At 50.7% G+C, this 22,897-nt stretch overlaps 1 protein-coding gene across 14 annotated transcripts in view; it reads left to right on the plus strand.

Moving 5' to 3' along the window:
• The window catches only part of PCNT (pericentrin), a 120,864-nt gene that overhangs the window by 29,490 nt on the left and 68,477 nt on the right, over positions 1-22,897 (plus strand). For all 14 annotated transcript variants that reach the window (XM_078358656.1, XM_078358658.1, XM_078358657.1 and 11 more), the window contains 4 exons: positions 1,233-1,441; positions 6,454-6,908; positions 7,950-8,505; positions 22,048-22,194. In XM_078358656.1, coding sequence (XP_078214782.1) covers positions 1,233-1,441; positions 6,454-6,908; positions 7,950-8,505; positions 22,048-22,194 — 1,367 coding nt within the window. The remainder of the gene's footprint in view (positions 1-1,232; positions 1,442-6,453; positions 6,909-7,949; positions 8,506-22,047; positions 22,195-22,897) is intronic.

Raw genomic sequence — 22,897 nt, forward strand, 5'->3', positions numbered from 1 at the left:
TGCTCCAACCTCTAATGCTGAGGCTGGTGCCTTGACAGTGTGTCCTGATGAGGGTTTGGCGTTGAAGGCGGGGTCGCTGGCTGGGTGGGAGCCTGTGTCCTGGCCCGGTGCCTCAGCAGTGCAGGTCTGACCTGGGCGGGTACCCTGGGGGTTATGGGGATTGCTGGAAGGACATGGTGCCCACTCGCCTCTGGAGGGAGAATGAATGTCAGCGGGGCCCAGAGGAAGCTTTTCCAGGATCCTGCTCTGCCCCGGCTGGCCCAGTGCCCCCAGCTCACGTAGTCAGACCAGGGTTGTGGGATGTCCAGGCAGGGCACAGGACACAGAGCTGTGAGATCAGAAGGGGATGGAGAGGAAGCTGCAGTCATCCCAGAGGCGTGGTCCATGGCGCTGGACTGGTGCTGACAGGGTCTTCAGAAGAGGCAGGGAGCCCTGGCCACTGGCATGGACGTGGTGATGGTGGGCTACCATCATGGTGAGGATGAGGGGTCCAGGCCTTGAGTCCTGCTGGGAGGCATGTGGTCCAACCCCACTCTGGGCTATGGCCAAGTGGAGAATAGCCTGACCCTCCTTCAAGCTGGGGCGGTACGACGGCGCCTGCACCTGGTCCTCACTTCTGTCTGTCCCCTACCACAGTTGTCCCCACAGGTGGCAGTGGGCTGGACGCCCACTGGCGTACGTTGAGGAACATAGCTGTTGGGTGCCACTGGTGCCTGGCCACCACCTGATGCCTTCTCCCTGTTTTGCTCTTCTGCAGAGGAAGAAATGGGCTGGTGGAGGTGGTGTGCCCAGGCACAGAGCAGCAGGGGGAGGGGCTGGGATGGGACCCCTCTCAGGCCCCTGAGCTCAGGCCTTGTCCTTCTGGCTGCCTCAGAGACCCTGAGTAATGCACATGTGCCCACATCTGGTCCCAGGCATGAGGCTCACTCAGGAACTCATGGAGGGTTACTTGTCACATCTGACCTGAAGGAGTAGCCTGGGCTGGCTGGGCAGCTGCTGTGTGGGCCCAGGACATCCCGTGACTCAGGATGGCCCTATGCTGGGGCAGCATGGAGGTGTCCCAAAAGGGAGGGGACACTTGAGAGAGTAGTGCCCACTTCCATGATTGAGCACAGAACTTGAAAATCTACAGTGTCTGTGATCAGAAGCATTTATAGGTCACTGTGCAGCCTGTGGGCTCCCTCGAGGGCTGGTACCGGTGTGACTGTCTTCCCTGCTCCTTTTCCATGCAGAGCTCCCCTGGGTACATCTTCAGGATGGGGCCGTGGAGGCTGACACAGAGGTGGCAGCCAGAGTCTTGGGTCTGGAAACGGAGCACAAGGTTAAACTTTCACTTCTTCATACTGAGCTCAAGGAAGAAATTGAACTCCTAAAAATAGAAAATAGGAATTTGTCCGAGAAGTTGCAGCATGAAATCCGTCTGAAGGAGGACTTGGAGAAGGTGAGTAGTGACTCCACAGCCCTGTGTCTCCTGCCTGAGTCCCCGCTCTCTTGCACTTGGAAGGGTGACAGTCCCATAAATTCTTGAAACTATTCCTGGCCGTGCCAGTAGTGGGTGGTGGTTGGATAGAATCTCGTCAGGGTCAGCACAGGGGCAAAAGCGAAGTTCTGAGTGAAGATTTCTTTTGTTTGTCTTGTTTTGAGACGGAGTCTCATTCTGTTGCCCAGGATGGAGTGTGGTGGCATGATCTCGGCTCACTGTAACCTGCTTGCCCATTTCGAGTGATCTCCTCAGTGGCTGGGATTACAAATGTGTGCCACCATGCCCAGCTAGTTTTTGTAGTTTTTATAGAGTTGGATTTGCCTTGTCGGACAGGTTGGTCTCAAATGCCTGACCTCACGTGATCTGCCCACCTTGGCCTCCTAGCCCACTGCACCCAGCCCTGTGAGTCAGAATTTCTTAGGGAAACTGTCCAGGTGTCCTCAGAGGGCTCCGCGAGGAGGCATGAGCCTGAGCTTATGCAGCTGGCTTCTGATGCTCACCCCAAGTCTTAAACTGCATCCCTATTCCCCAGGCTCTTCCTGTGTTGTCTTGTGCCGGTGGAAGAGGTGCCCTCTGATGCCCTTGCTCACCCTTTGTGAGTGTCAAGTCAATGTCGTGCCGTCATAAGGGTTGACAAAGCGATGGACTTGGTTATAGCAAGGGCAGCTCAGGGTCCATCCCCGGCTGGAGCAGTGGTGTTAAAGTGAACTGAGATTGTCGTGTCTCGTCACGTGTGTTCTGACTCCACCTCATGCTTGCCACCATGTTATCGTTTCCATTCGTGTCCTGCTCCTCCCATCCCTCTGCTCCTCCCTGTGAATGTCTTTGGATTTTCATTCTCCATCGAGAGACAGCTTCATCGGAAGCTGTTATGACCTGCAAGTCATAACATGCTGTTAAACTCAGATGTTGGTAAGGACTTCAAGCAAAATAGAGATGAGGGTGGAGCCCAGTGGGGAGCCCAGAGGTGGTGCATGGGCCGGTAGTTGTATGCTGGCTTTGCCTGCAGCCACCAGCACGTGGCATTCTCTGGCACTGTTGGCTCAAGACAGATTTGCCCAAGTAACTTTTTTTGTTTGTTCTTTTTTAGACAGAGTCTTGCTCGGTCACCCAGGCTGGAGCGCAGTGGTGCAATCTTTGCTCACTGCAACCTCCGCCCCCTGGGTTCCAATGATTCTCCTGCCTCAGCCTTCTGAGTAGCTGGTATTACAGGTGCACAGCACAATGCCCGGCTAATTTTTGTATTTTTAGTAGAGATGGGGTTTCACCACGTTGGCCAGGCTGGTCTCAAACTCCTGACCTTATGATCTGCCCACCTCAGCCTCCCAAAGTCCTGGGATTACGGGTGTGAGCCACGGCCTCATCTTTTATCAATACAGTCATTCCAACCTCCATGTGCATTTTGTCTGATGTATCTTTTTTTATGCGTTTTACTTTATTTTTGAGACAGGCTGTCACCCTGGCTGGAGTGCAGTGATGCAGTCTTGGCTCACTGCAACTTCTGCCTCCCAGGCTCAAGGGATTATCCCACCTCAGCCTCCCAAGTAGCTGGGAGTACAGATGTGCACCACCATGCTGAGCTAATTTTTGTGTTTTTTGTAGAGAAGAGATTATGTCAGGCTCGTGGGCTCAAGTGATCCACCCACCTTGGCCTCCCGAAGTGCTGGGATTGCAGATGTGAGCCACTGCACTCGGCCTACTTTTAATCTATTCAAAGTAAAGTGCATTTTATGTGGACAGCATATAGTTAGTGTTTTTAAATCCATTCTGATCATCTCGGCCTTTTAGTTACAGCGCTGAGTCTATTAGTGTTTATTGTAATTACTGATGTGGTTGACTTAGGTCTTCCATTTTACTCTTTGTTTTCTATGAGATTCATCTGGTGGTCATGGTTCTGCTTTTCCTTTTTTCTTGTGTTTTTGGATTATTTGAATATTTTCTAGAATTGATTTTAATGTGTCTTTTGACTATATCAAGTTATTCCTCTTTGTATTATGTTTTTTTTTTTGAGATGGAGTTTTGCTTTTGTTACAGGCTGGAGTGTAATGGCGCCATCTCGGCTCACCGCAACCTCTGCCTTCTGGGTTCAGGCAATTCTCCTGCCTCAGCCTCCTGAGTAGCTGGGATTACAGGCACATGCCACCACACCCAGCTAATTTTTTGTATCTTTAGTAGAGACGGGGTTTCACCATTTTGACCAGGATGGTCTCGATCTCTTGACCTCATGATCCACCCGCCTTGGCCTCCCAAAGTGCTGGGATTACAGGCTTGAGCCACCACGCCCGGCCGTATTATGTTTTTAATGGTTGCTCCAGGGATTAGAATACACATTCTTGGCCCAGCATGGTGACTCAGGCCCGTAATCCCATCATCTGAGTCAGGAATTTGAGACCAGCCTGGCTAACATGGGGAACTGTCTTTACTAAAAAAAAAAAAAAAAAAAAAAAAAAAAAATTAGGCAGGTATGGCGGTGCATGTCTGTAATCCCAGCTACTAGGGCACCTGAGGCAGGAGAATCGCTTGAAACCAGGAGGCAGAGGTTGCAGTGAGCTGAGATTGCACCACTGTGCACTCCAGAGCAAGACTCCATCTCAGAAAAGAGAAAAAAAAGAATATGCGTTCTTAACTTTGTCTTTTATCAGCACAGTCTACCTAGGTCACCATGATGCTGCTTTCCCTAAACCATGACTTCTAACTGCACAGGTGCTTCCGTTACCTCCCCTTCGTCTTCTGTGTTAGTTTTCACGGACATCACGTCCATCTCCTCCATGTAACCTCCATGCAGTGTTAGGAGATTTGCTTTGGAAAACATGTATCTGAAAGAAATTAGGAGGAAAAATGGCCTTCGACTTGTCATTTCTGGTGCTCCTCGTTTCTTCCTAAAGATGTGAGTGTGTGTTTGGTGTCTTCAGCCGGAAGGACCTCCTTCAGCATCGCTTGTTGTGTTGCACACATCTTCTCTGGTTTTTGAAATATCTTCATTTTACCTTGATTCTGTTTTCTTTCTTTGTTTTTGAGACAGAGTTTCTCTCTTGTTACCCAGGCCTGGAGTGCAATGGTGGGATCTTGGCTCACTGTAACCTCCACCTCCCATGTTCAAGTGATTCTCCTGCCTCAGCCTCCTGAGTAGCTGGGATTATGGCATGCACCATCATGCCCAGATAATTTTGTATTTTTAGTAGAGGAGGGGTTTCTCCACGTTGGCCAGACTGGTCTCAAACTCCCGACGTTAGGTGACCTGCCCGCCTTGGCCTCCCAAAGTGCTGGGATTACAGGCGTGAGCCCCATGCCCAGCTTTACCGTGTTTTAAGGAATATTTTTGCTGCATAAGAAAGTCTGAGGTGACAGGTTATTTCGTTCAGGATTTCAAGATGTTTAAAACCCTTCTTTGCAATTTCTGTGGTCTGTTTTTGTCTTGGTGTTGGTCTCCATTGATTGCGTTTTGTCTTCAGCAGGGTTCACGTTTTCCTGCTTATTTATGTGTTAGCCAGGTTTGGGTTGCATCCTGGACACCATGAGTGATGGATTTGGAGACGCTGGGTTCTGTCTTGCTCCTCCGAAGAGTCGTGGTTTTCTGTTGCAGCAGGCAGTTAACTGGGCTGACTTCGAACTCCATGCCCCCTGCTATGCTGGGCTGCGGCGTGTTGTTAATTCAGCTTTTGGAGTCTGCCGTGTGAACATACGGTCAGGGTCAGCCTGAGATTTGAGTGGCGTTCACTCAGGCATTGCCGCTCTTTCCTCCCTCCCTTGAGTTCTTCTGGTCACACAAGAGGGATATGGGATTTCTGAGTGGAGCATGGACAGATCCTACTCTTACTGAAAAGCTCGAAAAAGAGAAATGGCCCAGTGCCGTTTCTTTCTTCTGAGTATGCAGCCCTCTCCATAGTCGGTTTGCCTGTGGCTCTCTCCACGGCCTTCAGGGATTTTTACATTTTATTCAGTTCATAGTCGCTGTCTGTGGTGGGCTGGTCTGACAAGGTGCACAGGCATCACCAGATGTAGGACCCTAAACTTTAATAACTTATTTTTAAATAAGGAGTTGAGGTCAATCTTACATGCCTTTTTGAGGTTTTTTTTGTTTCTGATTGATGAGTTCAGTTGTTTATTGACCTACTTTCTTCCTCTTTGAAAGTCAGGAAGTCAGGCATGGTGTCTCACACCTGTAACAATCCCAGCACTTTGGGAGGCTGAGGCAGGTGGCTTGCTTGAGCCCAGGAGTTTGAGATCAGCTTGGGCAACATGCAAAACCTGTCTATAAATGAACGCTTGAGCCCAGGATTTTGAGGCTGCAATGAGCTGTGATGGTGCCCCTGCACTCCAACCTGGGTGACAGAGCCAGACCCTGTCTCAAAAAACAGAAAGGAAAAGAAAAGATGAGAATATTTACCTTCTGCATTCTTCTTCATTCCCCTCTGCACAGGATCCTTTACAGTGAGCCTTGTGGTTCATCCACCCCTTGCTCCAGGCCTTTCTGTGTCCTGGCGGTGACCTTGTGCAGATCGGCAGCATCACACCGTCTGCTGCTCTTGCCTCCTCGTGTCTGGTCCTGCTTTCCTCAGGCGGTCCACACTTTCTGTGGGGTTGGCATTCCCCTGTGGGAGGCCTGTGGCCAATTCTGAGTCCTGCAGCTGGTCTTGGTCAAAACAAAGAAGGCTTCTAGCTGCTGCCTTTGCTCAGCTGATGTGCATGCCTTCAGCTTAGGTCACTGTCAAGACCATGGGCTCCAGAAATAAAGAACAGTGGGTTGGCGGTGCCAGGATGTAGGAGGCATTTTATTTAGTTTTAGAATTTGTTCATTAGGTTTCTTCCATCCTCATCAACATGAGAATCATTCCCATTGCTGTGTGCAGTGTAACGGGTGTGTGTGCACACCCGTGGAAGTTCCCGTCTTCAGAGGTGGGTTTGGGTTGTCTCTTCCAGTCATCTTTTCCATTAGCTTCTTTCCTCTTCGATAAAATTGTTGTCTGTAGGTAAAGCACAGTTTAGTTGAAGACCACCAGGAAGAACTAAATAATGCTATGCAAAAGATTCAGCTGATCAAACAGGAATTCAAAAAAAAAGAAGTGGACTGGAAAGTTGCAAGGGAGGAGCTGCAGCGGGAAGCTGAGGAGAAATTAACATTGATGCTTCTTGAACTAAGACAGAAGGCCGACTCTGAGAAACAGTCCATTGTAAACAAGTTTGAGCTTCGAGAAGCTGAAATGAGGCAGCTTCAGGACCAGCAGGCAGCCCAGATCCTGGATCTGGAGAGGTCCTTGACGGAGCAGCAGGGCCGCCTGCAGCAGCTGGAGCAGGAGCTCGTGACAGACGAAGCCCTGCGCTGCAGCCATTGTGGGCGGGAGCCACCCACAGCCCAGGATGGGGAGCTTGCTGCACTTCGAGTGAAGGAGGACTGTGCCCTGCAGCTGATGCTGGCCAGGAGCAGGTGGGTTTGCTGTGGCGCCATCTGCAGTCCCTGTGAGGCCACACACTGTGGAGGGTAAAGGGCAGCTCCTAGGAGGAGGAGCTGTGGGCGCCACTGGGTGAAAAGGTCAGGAGGAGCTGGAATAAGTCGCCACGTGTGGTCCCCCCAAGGCTGCATTCCCTGGGTGGTGTCGGGGTGAGGCGGGCATCAGTCATCATCTCTGTTCTTTGAGATTTGAACAGCAGAAGCTAAATCTCATTTATAAGGTGTCATAAGGACATGCAGTTTATCCACTAAGTGTTTTTTGTGTTTTTTTTTTTAACTTAAACAGGTGATTTTTTTAAAACACGCATTTTTTTCTGAAGCATGTACACTTGTCCCTAAAGTTTTTGAGGTTTAGAAAGCGACTGCAAGAGGCTTCCAGCTCAGAGGTGCCCCTGCCTCTTGCCATCTGTTCTGTGTCACCAGCACCCTTTGGAGGCCTTGGCACTTTGCAGGACCCTCTGGCACCCAGAAGCCTGTTTGGCCTTCTGATGGGAGCTGGTCATTCTGTTAGGACTCTCACTGCCTCTGTCTTTGGCCCTGAGTGCTGCCTGCACCTCCTTAATTCACCTCCCATGGGGTTCTCAGGTCTCGCCCCTCCCCGTGGGCCCCCATGGGCAGTGCCCCTTCCCTGTTGAGGAGCAGAGATCGCCTTAGATTCTTGGTTGGGAGCTGACTCAGATGCCCTGGCATGAGTAGGGGGTTGGTTGTGCCTGCCACGTGTGGCTCTGGTGGGGATGTGTGTGCGCCGGCTCTTGCCAAAGGCACTGAGTCCTGCATGTGGTCTGTGGCCTGGTGACTCCCATGGCTCCGGCCTTTGGCCTTTGGGCTCCTCTGGTTTCATGGGGCCTCTTCACTCTCCCACTTAGTATTTCTGGTGGTAGAGGGAGAAGGTGTAAGAGCAGTTAAAATCCAGAACAGTTGAAGTGGTGTTCCTTGTAAGAAACTGACTTGGCTTTTGCAAGGTCGATGCTTCCTGGGTGCATATTTACTTGTCCTGTGTTCACTTTGTTGCCATAGGTTTTTAGAGGAACGTAAAGAGATCACTGAGAAATTCAATGCGGAGCAAGATGCTTTCCTGCGGGAGACCCAGGAGCAGCACGCCCAGGAGCTGCAGCTCCTCCAGGAGAAACACCAGCAGCGGCTTCTGTCCGTGACAGCAGAGCTCGAGGCCAGACACCAGGCCGCGATGGGCGAGCTGACAGCCTCCTTAGAGAACAGGCAGGGGGCTCTGCTGGCCGCACGTGTGGCTGAACTTCAGACAAAACATGCTGCTGACCTCAGCGCTCTGGAGACCAGACATCTGTCAAGCCTGGATTCTTTGGAATCCTGTTACCTGGCTGAAATTCAGACCATCCGTGAGGAGCACAGGCGGGCCCTAGAGCTCTTACGAGCAGACTTTGAGGAGCAACTGCGGAAAAAGGACTCTCTTCACCGAACAATTTTGACTCAAGAGTTGGAGAAACTGAAGCAGAAACATGACGGGGAGCTGCAGTCTGTGCGGGACGGCCTGCGAGCCAAAACGAGCCCAGAGCTCGCTAGGACTGTGGCTCACCAGCTGCAGGAAGCGCATCAGGTAAGGTGCCGGGGCCTGGCCCCAGTCCAGGGCAGCCTTTCCCCGCCGCCCTTACGTTTCCACCGCGTTCACATGTGTGCGTGAGTGTCTGCGCCTGTGCGGGTGTCTGTGTCACATGTATGTGTACCTGAGCGCCTGTGTGCACCTGTGTGGGTATCTATCACATGTATGCACGTGTATCTGCATCTGTGTGCGTGTCACATGTACACACACGTGAGCGTCTGTATGCCTGTGCAGGTGTCTGTCACATGTATGCACACGTGAGCACCCATGTGCACCTGTGTGGGTGTCTGTCACATGTATGCGTGCGTGAGTGCCTGTGTGGGTGTCTGTGTTACATGTATGCGCGCGTGAGTATGTGTGCCTATGTGGGTGTTTGTGTCACACGTATGCGTGTGTGGGTGCCTGTGTCTGGAACTGATGATGCAGATCAGTGCCTTTCAGAGATTTCTTCATATTCCAAATGATAAACTAGGGAATTGCAAACTTGGATAAACATAATGTGCCAGGTGGACATGTTCCTTTCCCAATACAAGCATGCCCAGGGAGGGCTTCCTCCTACCTGACTCTGGGTAACAGCATTGAGGTTCCAAAGCATGGGTTTATTGTTTGCTTTCACTCAGCTCTGTGTAAGAACAGAAGGCGAAAGGTGTCACCTTCTTTAACTGCTGTGAGGGTTTCATGTTATGTTTCAGGCTTTTTCTTTTTTGAGGCAGTTTTGCTTTTGCTGCCCAGGCTGGAGTGCAATGGCACAATCTCGGCTCACCACAACCTCTGCCTCCCGGGTTCAAGTGATTCTCCTGCCTTAGCCTCCCAAGTAGCTGGGATTACAGACATGTGCCACCACACCCAGCTAATTTTTTGTATTTTTAGTAGAGACAGGGTTTCTCCACGTTGGTCAGGCTAGTCTTGAACTCCTGACCTCAGATGATCTGCCCACCTCAGCCTCCCAAAGTGCTGGGATTATAGGCGTGAGCCTCTGCACCTGGCCCAGGCTGTTTTGTCTGGTCTGAGCATGGGATTTCAGGGGAATTCCTGGAAAGCGGAGCACGTTCAGGCTCCCCCGTCATGAGTGAGGTGCAGCCTGTTGCCTGTCTGGGGCTCCTGTGTACTGTCTCGTCCCCACTGTCGTGAGTGACGTGCAGCCTGTTGTCTGTCTGGGGCTCCTGTGTACTGTCTCGTCCCCACTGTCGTGAGTGAGGTGCAGCCTGTTGCCTGTCTGGGGCTCCTGTGTACTGTCCTTGTCCCCACTGTCGTGAGTGAGGCGCAGCCTGTTGTCTGTCTGGGGCTCCTGTGTACTGTCCTTGTCCCCACTGTCGTGAGTGAGGTGCAGCCTGTTGCCTGTCTGGGGCTCCTGTGTACTGTCCTTGTCCCCACTGTCGTGAGTGAGGCGCAGCCTGTTGTCTGTCTGGGGCTCCTGTGTACTGTCTCGTCCCCACTGTCGTGAGTGAGGTGCAGCCACTTGCCTGTCTGGGGCCTCCTGTGTACTGTCCTTGTCTTCACCTGGTGTCAGGGGAGTCCTGGGAATGTGTTCTGTTGGTTTGATTCTTGTCTGTTTTTTAAGAGACAGAGTCTCCCTATGTTGCCCAGGCTAGTCTTGAACTCCTGGGCCTAAGAGATCCTCTTGCCTTCGCCTCCCAGGTAGTTGGGATTACAGGCATGAGCCACTGCTTCCACCTTGGAATGTGCCTCTTGAGAGAGGCTAGAGCCATGTTGTCTTTCTGGACAAAATTTGGACAGGGGTTTGATGCTGCTGGGAGCTACCCCCCCAGGTGTACCACAGTCCTCAGATGCCAGCATCAGTTTCCTTCCAGTCCCAAGGCTCTGATAGGCTCTTGCTGTGTTTCCCAGGCTGGTCTTGAATTCATGGCTCTCTAGTGCTATGCTTTGGAGAAAGCACTTGTGCCCAAGCTGTGGATTTCAAATGAAGTTCTGAAAGAATATTCAGAAAGGTTATTCAGATGTATCTCACACGTGAAGTGTGTATTTCAAACCGTGGCCTGATTTAGTCAGGGAAGCGTGTGGAACATGTGTACCTTCCTGTAGGGTCCAGCCCTACAGGGTCCCGTGAATCCCTCTCTGCTGGTGTGGAGACGAGAAACTGGAAATAAAGGACACAGACACAGAGACAGAGAAAAGAGAGTTTGGGCCCAGGGTCCACTGCTGCCTGGAGTGTGGAGCCCAGCAGTGGCCTTGAGGGACTGGACACTTGACTTTTACAGAGCACAAAGCAGGGGGCAGGGCAGCTAGGATGAGGTAATGGTGGTCAGTGGTAGGGTCAGGTAAGTCACGTCTCTTGGAGATAGGATGTCCAGGACTTTGAAGAAGCCAAGGCAGAAAACCTAAGGCGTCAGCACTTTTTTCATACTTGTTAAGAAATAACAAAGTCACTAAGATTTATGTTACTGTTATAAATTCTTCTAAGAAAAAGAAGAACCAGGTGCAGAAGCAGAACTCGAAAGTAGCCATGGAACGTGACCGCTGAAGCACCACAGAGACAGTTAAGTCCCCAGATGTCTGTGGGCCTCCCTGACAGCCATCAGGCTACCACAAGATCTTGAAGTGGAGTTTTCTCCTCACTCCCCTGAAGAAGGAGACGTCTCGGCCATCTTGGATGTCTCCTTCCCTAGCTGGCTAAACAGCGGGCGCTTTCCAAGCACTGACACTGTCACACAGCCAAGGCGTCCTCCAGCATCCCTTATACGGGTGTGACAGAGGACTTAGAGCATCTTAACTTAAGGTCACCTCTTTTCCAATGCCACTTCAGTCTTATATGTCTTGACCTGAGACTTAGTAAGATTATATAATTATATAGATGTATTTATTTGTGGTTATATATTAATAGCTATGTGATTACATATGATTATATTTAGGAATAACTATGTAACTATATCTCTAATTCTGTGTTTATATGAGGACATGCTGAGGCTTCAGTCCCTTGCCTCGGCTCTTGTGGGGATTCCCCCGAACGCCTTCTGTGCCCCGCGTGGGGATGTGGCATGTCTAGATGTTTCCTGGACAGGAGGAGCTGGTCACGGCCCTGTGCAATCAGAGATTCCTGCTGGAAAAAGAGAGGACCAGAGCACTGGACAGGGTGGGTGCCGAGGTCCTGCTCCTGGAGTGCCAGCACCAAGTGACCCTGCAGGAGCTCAGAGATGCAGAAGCAGAAAGCAGGGCAGGCAGAGCCGGGGGTGCTGGGGGAGCTGGAGGTTCTGGGGGAGCTGCTGGGTTGGGGGGCTTGGAGGATTGGCGGAGCCTGGCGGTCTTGGGGAGCTGAAGGAGGGGGCTGTGCAGGTGAGCAGCTCCACAGGTGTGGTTCCCACAGGGGTGCCTCCTGGGCTTCTCTGCCCTGAGTCTTCATCAGAGAGTTGAGGCACTTATAGGTACACTTGAAGCCACTGGGTTGTGCTTGCCGTGGGGTCTGTGATTAAAGGGTGCAGCTTCATAGGGGCAGATGTGTCAGTGCACTTGGCCAGCCAGGCAGCCAGTCTATCAATGCTCTGATAGACTCTTGCCGTGTTTCACAGGCTGGTCTCGAATTCATGGGCTCAAGTGATCCTCCCACTTTGGCCTCCACAAAGTGCTGGGATTACAGGCATGAGCCTCTGCACCTGGCCAGTGTAGTTTCTTTTTCAGTTTTTTTAAATCTTGTATGTCAGACTATGCATAAGCACTTTGCCAAATTATGTCAGGTGGAGTCAGACTGAGCAGTTGGAATCCCCCTTAGATTCCTGAGATGGCCGTGGAAGGGCCTGGCTGGCGTCTCTGCCACCTGCTGTGGTCTTGGATCTCTCCGCGTCCATGCAGGACTACGTTTGAGCAGCAGGGTCTCCCCATTTGTGGACCCGTGCACCTGTGGACCTGTGCACCACCCTGGGTGGTGGCCCACATGATGTGCACACACACACAGCACATGTGCACATGCCTTCTGGCCTACATGTACACACACATACACACACAGCACAGGTGCACATGCCTGCTGGCCTACGTGATGTGTGCACACGTACACACAGCACAGGCACACATGCCTGCTGGCCTACGTGATGTGCACACACACACACAGCACAGGTGCACATGCCTGCTGGCCTACGTGATGTGCACACACACACACACATACACACAGCACAGGCGCACATGCCTGCTGGCCTACGTGATGTGCACACACACACACATACACACAGCACAGGCGCACATGCCTGCTGGCCTACGTGATGTGCACACACACACACACATACACACAGCACAGGCGCACATGCCTGCTGGCCTACGTGATGTGCACACACACACACAGCACAGGCGCACATGCCTGCTGGCCTACATGATGTGCACACACACACACAGCACAGGCGCACATGCCTGCTGGCCTATGTGATGTGCACACACACACACACATAGCACAGGCACACATGCCTGCTGGCCTATGTGATGTGCACACACACATACACACAGCACAGGAGCACATGCCTGCTGGCCTACGTGCTGTGCGCACACACAAACACACACACAGAGCATAGAGGCATATGGAATTCTGCATGTTCTGCAGGGTGGATGCCTGAGGTCGTCCTGCTTCTGTGTTCTGGGTCTGTATGATCTGGCCTTTCTGTGAGGGGAGGGTTAGAGTCTGTATTTGGAGCACTTCACAGGTAATTGTTTGGTAATTTATTTGAAGCATCACATGCAAATTTGAGGTGATTGTTTTTTGTAAACACTGTTCCAAGGGGGTTTAAAACAAGGACGTAGTAATATCATTTCTAGCCACATCGTAAGGCCTTGCAGCTGACAGGTTTGCTCAGTGAAGAGGGACTGCTCCTGAGGATGAGTGACACAGCGACTGATGTTGAGGTTAGAACTGACCTGTTTCTTCCCATGGAGGTCCCCAGAGTGAGAATCACAGGAGGTGACAGAGACAAAGGGAAGCACAGACATGAGATTTCTCCATGTGTAAAGGCCTGGCCTTGGCATTCTTGAGATCTGCTCCTTGGTCCCCACAGCCCTGGGGCCCTCACTGAAGAGTCCTGTGTCCCTCAGGAAGGGCCCTGGAGGATATTAGGTGGCAGGACCCCACAGTCCCAGTTTTCTCCTCACCGACGTTCTTGTCACTTCTTCCTCAGCTGAAAGGTAGGTCTGTGTGCCTGGCCGCGTGTGGCTCTTACAGGAAGGCCAGCTCCTCCACGTGTCTGGGGTTTGCCGGTGGGATAGACGCCCACTGCCCTCAGAGCGTGGCGTAGACTGGGTTTTGTAGGACAGCTCTTGCTTCTCAGTCCTGAGGCTCGGCCCCAAGACCTGACCCTGGGCAGCGCGGGTCTCTGTCTTCTGACTCATGCCAAAGAAATTCTGTCCATTTCATCTGTGTGTAGCACAAAGAGGTGTTCGTTTTCTGAAATCGTGTGCCACCTGTGTCCTTTGACCTGTACTTTTGTTCTTCTAGGGTGAAGTTTTTGTGGTTGTTTTGGAGAGAGGATCTTGCTCTTGCCCAGGCAGAAGGTCGTTGTCTTTTCACTTTGCTCCTAAGGATGTGCCTGTCAGATTCTCTTTCATGTGATTGTTTCGTGTAGCCAATTTCACAGAAGAAAACAATTGGGCTGTGGGAGGTGGGATGTACTGTTTTATTTTATATTAACTTTTTTGGGGCAGATTAACTCAGCAAGCCCCCTGGTCACTGGCTAGTGGGGTACACACTTAATAAATAGATTAGTTCCCCTCTCCTGATTATGTAGAAGCAATTCCAAAACACCATGTGTCTGAGTGAGGTGTTTCCCGCAGTACAGCATAGCCATGATCCCTTCTCACCTGAAACACCCACAGTGACCCCTGCATTTTGTCAGAAGTCCAGCCCACGTGCCAGTCTCTTCCTGGCGGGCTCACGTCGGGATCTGTTTTGTTCCCATGATGCTGGTCAGCCTTCCCTTGTTCACACGAGCATGTTGGTGGATCTGCAGACCAGGGACCGGTGAGAATGTTTCTTGGGCAGTGGCCACTCCTCTCCTGGTTTTTCCTCAGGCTTTACCCTGCGAAGAGACTTACACAAAGTCCAGCTGAGCCATGATGTGGGAGTGTTTGGGGTCATTGTCCCAAAATAGCTGGGATGTCCTGTTCTTCCCCTACAGCGATGCTCTGTCTGAGCCTCAGATATCTTTGCACCTGTTGGAATAGCGTCACTTGTCAGCGGGGCGACTTGACCTACGCTTGTGGGGCGATTGGATTACTTTCCGGGCTGCTGCCCTTTGGAGTTTGGTTGTGAGGAAAGTTCTCTGGAAACGTAAGCTTGATTTCTTTTTGGTAGAAATATGTATCCCATAAGATTTCCCCGCCCCGCCTCACCTCGAACCACCTGTGCTGGTAACGCAGAGTAAAGCTTTGGGTGCCGGTGTGGGTGCTTAAGGCGGTGTCATCTTTTCTTGGATTGAAAACTCCAAATCTTGTCATAGGTTAATTTTTTTAAATACTAAGAGAATATTAACATGAGTGGTTTAGAGTTTGAATGTCCTGAATGCGTCCTCAGTTGAATGTCTTTGTTCTGACGTTGGTATCTTCTGTGCATGCCACTTAGTTTCTTTCTTTGCCAGCATATCACATTTTCTTAATGATTAAAACGTGATTTTTTGGGCAATTGTGTGGATTTTAGAAAAACCTGAGAATAATTTTTTTTATTTTATTACTTTTTTTGAGACAGTCTTGCTCTGTTGCCAGGCGCCAGGCTGGAGTGCAGTGGTGCGATCTCGGCTCACTGCAACCTCCGCCTCCCAGGTTCAAGCAATTCTCCTGCCTCGGCCTCCCAAGTAGTTGGGACTACAAGCATGCCCAGCTAAGTTTTGTATTTTTTAGTAGACACAGGGTTTCACCATGTTGACCGGGATTGTCTCCATCTCTTGACCTTGTGATCCGCCCGCCTCAGCCTCCCAAAGTGCTGGGATTACAGGCGTGAGCGACCACTCCTGGCCTAGAATAACTTCTTTTAAAACATCTTTTTTTTTTCTTTTAGTCAGGTCTGACTTGTAATTAGAACATCTTTCTGATACTGACGTCACAACTTAGAACATGGTCAATTTAAAGATGCTTTTGTTTTGTTTTGTTTTGTTTTTTTGAGACGGAGTCTCACACTGTCACCCAGGCTAGAGTGCAGTGCTGCAATCTCTGTAACCACCTCCTGGGTTCAAGTGATTCTCCTGCCTCAACCTCCTGAGTAGCTAGGACTACACAGGTGCCTGCCACCATGCCCGGCTAATTTTTTGTATATTTTAGTAGAGACGAGGTTTCACTACGTTGGGAAGGCTAGTCTCAAATGACTGACCTCATGATCCACCCACCGTGGCCTCCCAAAGTGCTGAGATTATAGGTGTGAGCCACTGTGCCCGGCCAATTTAAAGTTTTACTCCAGGCTAGAGGCTCTGGCAGGGGGTGGTTGCAGGAATAAAACCTCCTTTGAGCTGGTCCAGTCAGGTTGAGGGGGTGGCCAAGCACACATGCTTCTTCGAGACACTGTGGCTGAGCCGAGGCCCTGGGCCTGTGGGATCACAGGCCGTCCCGGTGCTGGGCCTGCGTGCCTGTGACCTGCCTGGCCCTGCCAGATGTTTCCCGGAGGCTGTACCCCTGCAGGGAGGCGCCTCATTTGACCTCTTCCACCTGCATCCTCTGCAGGTCCACCTAAGGCCTGAGAGTGTGTGAACAGGACAGGGCCAAGCGTTGATGTAGGGTGGCTCCCCTGGGTTGAGGTGGTACCTGTAGGTGGTGCTGTGCCCTCCTGCAACAAAGAGAAGGTCAAGACTGGACATGTGCTTCCAACAGCCGGTGGGTGCAGCGGTAGGGAGCACTGCCTCTGTCTGCCATGCTGGGCTTCCCAGACGACTGTGTGCAGTGTTGGCCCTCCCTGGCCAGGGTTCTCTGTGGAGCCCGCCCTCCGCCCTCTCTGCCTGCAGTGTGTGACATTGGGATCCAGAAAGCCACGGTGCCATGCTCCTGAGTGGGGTGGAGCTTGGGTAGGCTCCACAGGCTGCGGGGGTGACAGATACCCTTGAGCTCCTGTGTTGATCTCAAACAGAAGTTTGATTTTCTCATTGTTACACAGTCACCCTCTATAGGAGATTTTTGTCTGAAGAGAGTAGTCTGTGGCTCAGAAAGGTGTTCAAAGGACCTCTCATTTCAGCCTTGGACTCTTGCCACATCCTCTGCTGGGCATGGCAGTACAGAGGTTTGCCCTTGGGAAAACAGCTGACGCTGTGGGTGCCAGGAGGGAAGCTCCTGATCTGGGCCTGGCTGGGCCTAAAGAGCCCGTCCACTGTGACTCTGACTGTGAGCTGCTGTGGGCATCATGGCGGCGCCTTGTCTTGAGGATGGATTTTATCTTCCCAGTTCCTTGGCCTCCGTCCTGCTGGTCCTCGTTGGCATTTGGGGTTTTGTTCTTGAATTCACCAGCATTCTGTGGTTGGTGTGCACAGAGCCAGCGTCCCTCCTCAGACCTCTCACTCCTGGCCTGCTGTCTCCTCCCTGGCTTTTGGCCCAGATCAACGCACTGCTAATTGGGGCATCAGCATGGCAGTTAAAGTTTGTAGTGTGCCACAGCTCAGAAGTTAATCTTAAGTGCTTCCTTTCCAATAGATGGAACTAAATCAGATTCAGGAGAGAAATTTCGTTAAAGTGATGCGTACTCACAGTTCCACATGGTCTCTAACCCTGAGAGTGTGAATTCAGTGTTGTACCGTGTGAACCTGTTTGTGGTTGCTGTGACTACGACGCAGCTGCACAGCCAACCTGGAACCTTCAAGTTCCACGCTGGCGCCGGGGCACACGCTCCTTTCTCCTTTTCCTCCCATGACTTATCACACAGAAAAGGTAGAGGATAATGAGAATTTCTGGTGTCGGGGTTGCATGCGTTTGCTGAAACTGTTGGCCCAGTTACTTTGGATAAGGCCCTCAGTGTTGACGCCTTTCTCCTCCTGAAGTCGATGGAGGCCCAGCTCTCAGTCCTCCTGGCCATATTGGGCGGGGAGGGGAATGGGCACTCCACCCCAGGTGGAGCAGGTCTCCTGGGCAGCAGGTCCCACCTCTGAGGAGACAAGTTCAGTGCTGTCCTTTCCTGCCTGCTGAGTGAATAAACAGCTTACTTTATAATTACCTTTTCACATGCCAAGTTGAAACATAATTTCATTGTCTTACAACTGAGCTTTTTCTAGGCAAAGTTTGTCATGCCTTTTTATATTTAAATCTGCTGCTTGACATACCTTTTCTGCTGAGAATCTGTTGTCACTTATCTTACAGCTGAGAAAAGTTTATTCTAAAACGTTTCATCACCTCAAAAGGAAACCCCCAGTGGCCCATGCCTATAGTCCCAGTGCTTTGGGAGGCTGAGGCAAGAGGATTGCTGCAGCCCAGGACTTGAAGACTAAAAATAAAAACATTAGCAAGGTGTGTTGGTGCCCCATGTAGTTCCAGCTACTCAGAAGACTGAGGTGGGAGGATCGCTTGAGGCCAGGAGGTTGAAGCTGTAGTGAGCCGAGATTGCACCGCTGCACTCCATCCTGGGTGACACGAAAATGTTGCCTCAAAAAATAATTAAATGAAAATTAAGGAAAAACAGAAGACACGCCCATTCATTAGCAGCTACTTCACATCCTCCCTTCTCCCCTGTTCCTGGTGGTGTGCTGTCTGCCCTCCATACCCGTGGACAGTTACATAAATAGACTCAGGCAGGTGTGCCCTTGGTGTCTTCTGCTTTCACTTTGTGTGTTCCCAGGTTCATACATGTCGTAGCATGTGTCAATATGTGTTTGATGTTTGTCTCCTGTATATCTTCTGTCCTTTTTGTTCCTGTATTTCTCCATCACTACCTTTTTTTAACTTAAATTTCCATAATGTTTACTTTGAAGTTTAAACTTTCAGTGGTCCTCCCTTACCCACAGGGGATGCGTTCCAAGACTCCCAAGTGGTGCCTGAAATTGTGGATGCTGTTTTTCCCTGTGTACCTGTCATCAACTTTTAACTCAGAGGAATCCCATTATGGCGTCTGCGGCACATCTGAATTGCAGTGTCACCTCTCCTGCGCTTTGGGGCCGTGATTAAGTGAGATAGGGTGACTTGAACACAAGTTCTGTGATGCTGCAACAGCCGTGTGTCACCAAGATGCCTGTGTATGGGTGGGTGGTGCCTGCAGCATGGGCAGTCTGGGCAGAGGGATGACCCCCGGCCTGGCCTGCCAGATCTCAGCCAACCATTCAGCCTGGTGGGCACTTTAACACTGTGAGTTATTTCTGGAATTTTCCATATGATATTTCCAGAATGAGGTTGAACACAGTAACTGAAACCGCAGACAAAGGGGACTGCTATATATATTGAGCTTTTTTCTTAGTATTTGCCCTGAGCATTACAGCGAGCACCTTTAACAATCTGGTTTGGATTAATACCAACTTAATTTTAAAAGTTTACAAAACTATTTGCCAATGTAGCTTAATTCCCTCCTCTGTCCTTTGCGCTTGTATTGTTGTACCAAGCAGATCTTTTTTCCTTTTTTTTTTTTTTTTGAGACTGAGTCTCGCTCTGTCACCAGGCTGGAGTGCAGTGGCGCCACCTCAGCTCACTGCAACCTCTGCCTCCCGGGTTCAAGCAGTCTTCCTGCCTCAGCCTCCTGAGTAGCTGAGACTACAGGTGTGTGCCACTACGCCAGGCTAATTTTTTCATTTTTAGCAGAGATGGGGTTTCACCATGTTGGCCAGGCTGGTCTCGATCTCTTGAGTTCGTGATCCGCCTGCCTTGGCCTCCCAAAGTGCTGGGATTACAGGCGTGAGCCACTGCGCCCGGCCCAAGCACGTCATTCTATTTTTTTGTGCCCATTGCTTTATGCACTTGTCTTTTAAATCAGGAGGGAGAAGAGCTATAAACAAAAGCCACGTTGTTTTGTCTTCTGTTACCTGCACTGCTGCTCCTGTTTCTTCCTGGGAATAATAGTCTGGGGCCTTCTGTTTCAGCCAGAAGGACTTCCTCTGGTATTTCTTGCAGGACAGGTCTGCTATTGATCAATCCTCTCAGCTTTTGTTTTTGTGAGAATGTCATAATTTCTCCTTTATCCTTGAGAGATCATTTCCTGGATGTGGACTTCAAGGTCCACAGGCTTTTTCTTCAGCACTGGGCAGCACTCCCTGCTGCCTCCTCTGTCAGCTGGGGCTGCGTGTCACGGGCCGTGTCCATCTTCCTAGGGCTGTATGTCATTAGCCTTGTCTGTTTCCTCAGAGCTGCATGTCGTGAGCCTCACCCGTCTTCCTAGGCTGCGTTGTGACCCCGTCTTCCCAGGGCTGCGTGTCGTGAGCCTCACCCGTCTTCCTAGGCTGTGTTGTGACCCGGTCTTCCCAGGGCTGCGTGTCGTGAGCCTCACCCGTCTTCCTAGGCTGCGTTGTGACCCCATCTTCCCAGGGTTGCGTGTCATGAGCCTCACCCGTCTTCCTAGGCTGCGTTGTGACCCCGTCTTCCCAGGCTGTGTTGTGACCCCGTCTTCCCAGGCTGTGTTGTGACCCCATCTTCCAAGGGCTGCGTGTCGTGAGCCTCACCCGTCTTCCTAGGCTGTGTTGTGACCCCATCTTTCCAGGGCTGCGTGTCGTGAGCCTCACCCGTCTTCCTAGGCTGTGTTGTGACCCCGTCTTCCCAGGGCTGGTGTCATGAGCCTCACCTGTCTTCCCAGGGCTGTGTGTCGTGAGCTGTACCCATCTACCCACTGTGCACTAGCTGCCCTCAGGCTTTTGATATTGGGCTGTGATGGTTGAGTGGGTCTCTGTCAGTTTATCTGACTTGGGGTTCATTGAGTTTGTATGTGGGAATTACTGTTATTTTCATTAAATTTGGGAGGTTTTGGCCATGATATCTTCAAGGGTTCCCTCTGCCCTTTTCTCTCCCTCTCTCTGGCTTGAGGGTGTCCCACAGGCCTTGGAGGCTCTGCTGAGTTTTTTTTCATGTTTCTCTGTTCCCTCACTGGATCCTGTGAACTGGCCCATCTTCCGGTGTGCGACCTATGTCTTCTGCCTGATCGAGTCTGCTACTGAGCCCCTCTATAGTGGACTTTTTTCGGTGATTGTATTCAGCTCCAGGGGTTGAGGGAACTCTATTCCCATCTTTGTCTCTGCTGAGGGCCCTGTGTGTGTTGTGCCCTTGGGGCTCTGGGGGGTGATGGACAGCCCAGCCCTGGCCTTCAACCCAGCTGTGCAGAGCTGAATGGTCAGCCTGCACCCAGCCCAGGGCCTCTTGGGCCCATCCAGGGTGGGCGCAGCCCTGCACGTGTTCACACCATGTAGAGCCCCAGAAGATGCCAGAGCTTTTCTGAGCCTTTGTGGGCGTCTCATTCTCAAATGTTTTCCCTGCAGCCCCTTATTAGTTCCATCTGGCATCTCTACTGTGGGTGGCTGCAGCTGTGCTGTTAAACGCTCGCCATGGACTGTTTCCAGCAAATGCCCTGGGGTAGAATCTTTGACACCAAGAGAGCTCTGACCCAGCCACGGCAGATAGGCTCGGGCAGTTGTGCATGGCACTTTTGGGGTCCCCTTTCCTACCCTGGCAGCTACTGGTTTTCAGGGCTGTCAGATTGGAGAGGACCTTTGGGTCAGAGCGGAGTTAAGCACCCGAACCTTGTTCTGACGGACACTCAGCCTGTGCTTTCCATAAACACTTTGGATGGTTGCACACCTGCTGGAATTGCCACAGCTCTGGAAGCATTGGTTTTGATGGTTTTTACCAGTTTTTCTTTTGTAGAGGAACAGATTTTGGAGGCTCTTACTTTGCTATTCTAGAAGTGCTACTTCTAGAGGTTTAAAAAATAAGCTTATTTCATTAATTTAATTGGCCAGGTACAGTGGCTCACACCTGTAATCACAGCATTTTGGGAGGTCGGCATGGGCGGATCACTTGAAGTCAGGACTTGGAGACTAGTGTGGCCAACAGGTTTTACTAGAAACCCTGTCTCTGCAATAAAAATTATAAAAATTAGCCGGGTATGGTGGCAGGTGCTTATAATCCCAGCTACTCGGGAGACTGAAGCAAGGGAATCTCTTGAACCTGGGAGGCAGAGGTTGCAGTGAGCCGAGATCACGAGATCACACCACTGCACTCCAGCCTGGGTGACAGAGCAAGAGTCCTTCTTCAAAACAAACAAACAAACACAAATATATATAAATATAAATAGTTTAATTCATTCTATTGAACCTTATTTAAAAGTTTTTGTTATTTAGGAAGAAAATAATAAAATTTAAAAGGGAAGGAACCTAGCCTTCCAAATATCTTCTGTTTTCATGGCTGTAATCCCAGGATGGTAAACTTCTTAATGTGATTCTTGAAGATGTTACGGTAACCCTTTAGGAGTGGCAGTGAGCAGTGCTCATTACAGGCAGCCGTCACCGGTGCGGACTTGTGTCCCTGAAACCAGGACTTAAGTCTCTGAGCGCACGTTTTCTGTGAGTGGTGGCTCTTGGTGCAGAGTGGATATTTGATGAAGGTGCTGAATTCTAGCTAATAGCAGATAATGCATTTTTCTAGCTTACTGATACTTTTTATTGTTATTAATGTGTACAGGGTGAATTTGGAAGTGAAAAGAAAGCTACATTGCTTGAAAAAGAAGAGACACGTGGGCTCCAGAGTGCACAGGCACAGCCTTTTCACCAAGAGGAGAAAGAGTCTTTGTCTCTACAGCTTCAAAAGAAGAATCACCAAGTCCAGCAGGTGTGTAGAATATTCCTTTCCCTTGTAATAAGACACGTACAGCATGAAAATCATTTTCCTTTGGTGGTAAGGCGTGTAGCATAGAAGTCATCGTAACCCTATTTCAGTGCCTCGTTCCATGTGGCGGTGCATTCAGCCATCTCCATGTCTTCATCTTGCAAGATTGAACTCTGTTCCATTAGACTCTCACTGCACATTCTTCCTCCCCTGGCACCGTGGCCCACACCTGTTATCCCAGCACTTCCAGAAGATGAGGCGGGAGGTCCACTCCACCCCAGGAATTCAAGACCAGCCTGGGCAACATAGGGAGACCTTCTCTCTACAAAAAAATTTAAAAAATTAGCCAGGTGTGGTGGTGCGCGCCTGTAGTACTGGCTTCTCAGGAATTTGAGGTAGGAGGATTGCTTGTGCCCCAGAGATCGAGGCTACAGTGAGCCGTGGTCGGGCCACTGCACTCAGCCTGGGCGACAGAATGAGACCCTGTTTCAAAAAGAAAGATCTTTGTCTACTTGGCACCTGACTTTGTGAATGACCAGTCACAGTGACTCACTGGAATTGCTGCTGGAGCAGTGGATCTCTGATGAACACCCCTTCCCTCCCCTGGCCTCAGGTTCCAGCTGGGGGTGCCGATGTATTCTTCTTTTGTAAACGATGAGTGATGGAGGAAAAACTGTATCAGTAATTTTCACCTTGAATTGGCACC

The sequence above is a fragment of the Callithrix jacchus genome, chromosome 21 (genome assembly GCF_049354715.1).
Source record: "Callithrix jacchus isolate 240 chromosome 21, calJac240_pri, whole genome shotgun sequence".
In the NCBI taxonomy this organism is placed as follows: Eukaryota; Metazoa; Chordata; class Mammalia; order Primates; family Cebidae; genus Callithrix; species Callithrix jacchus.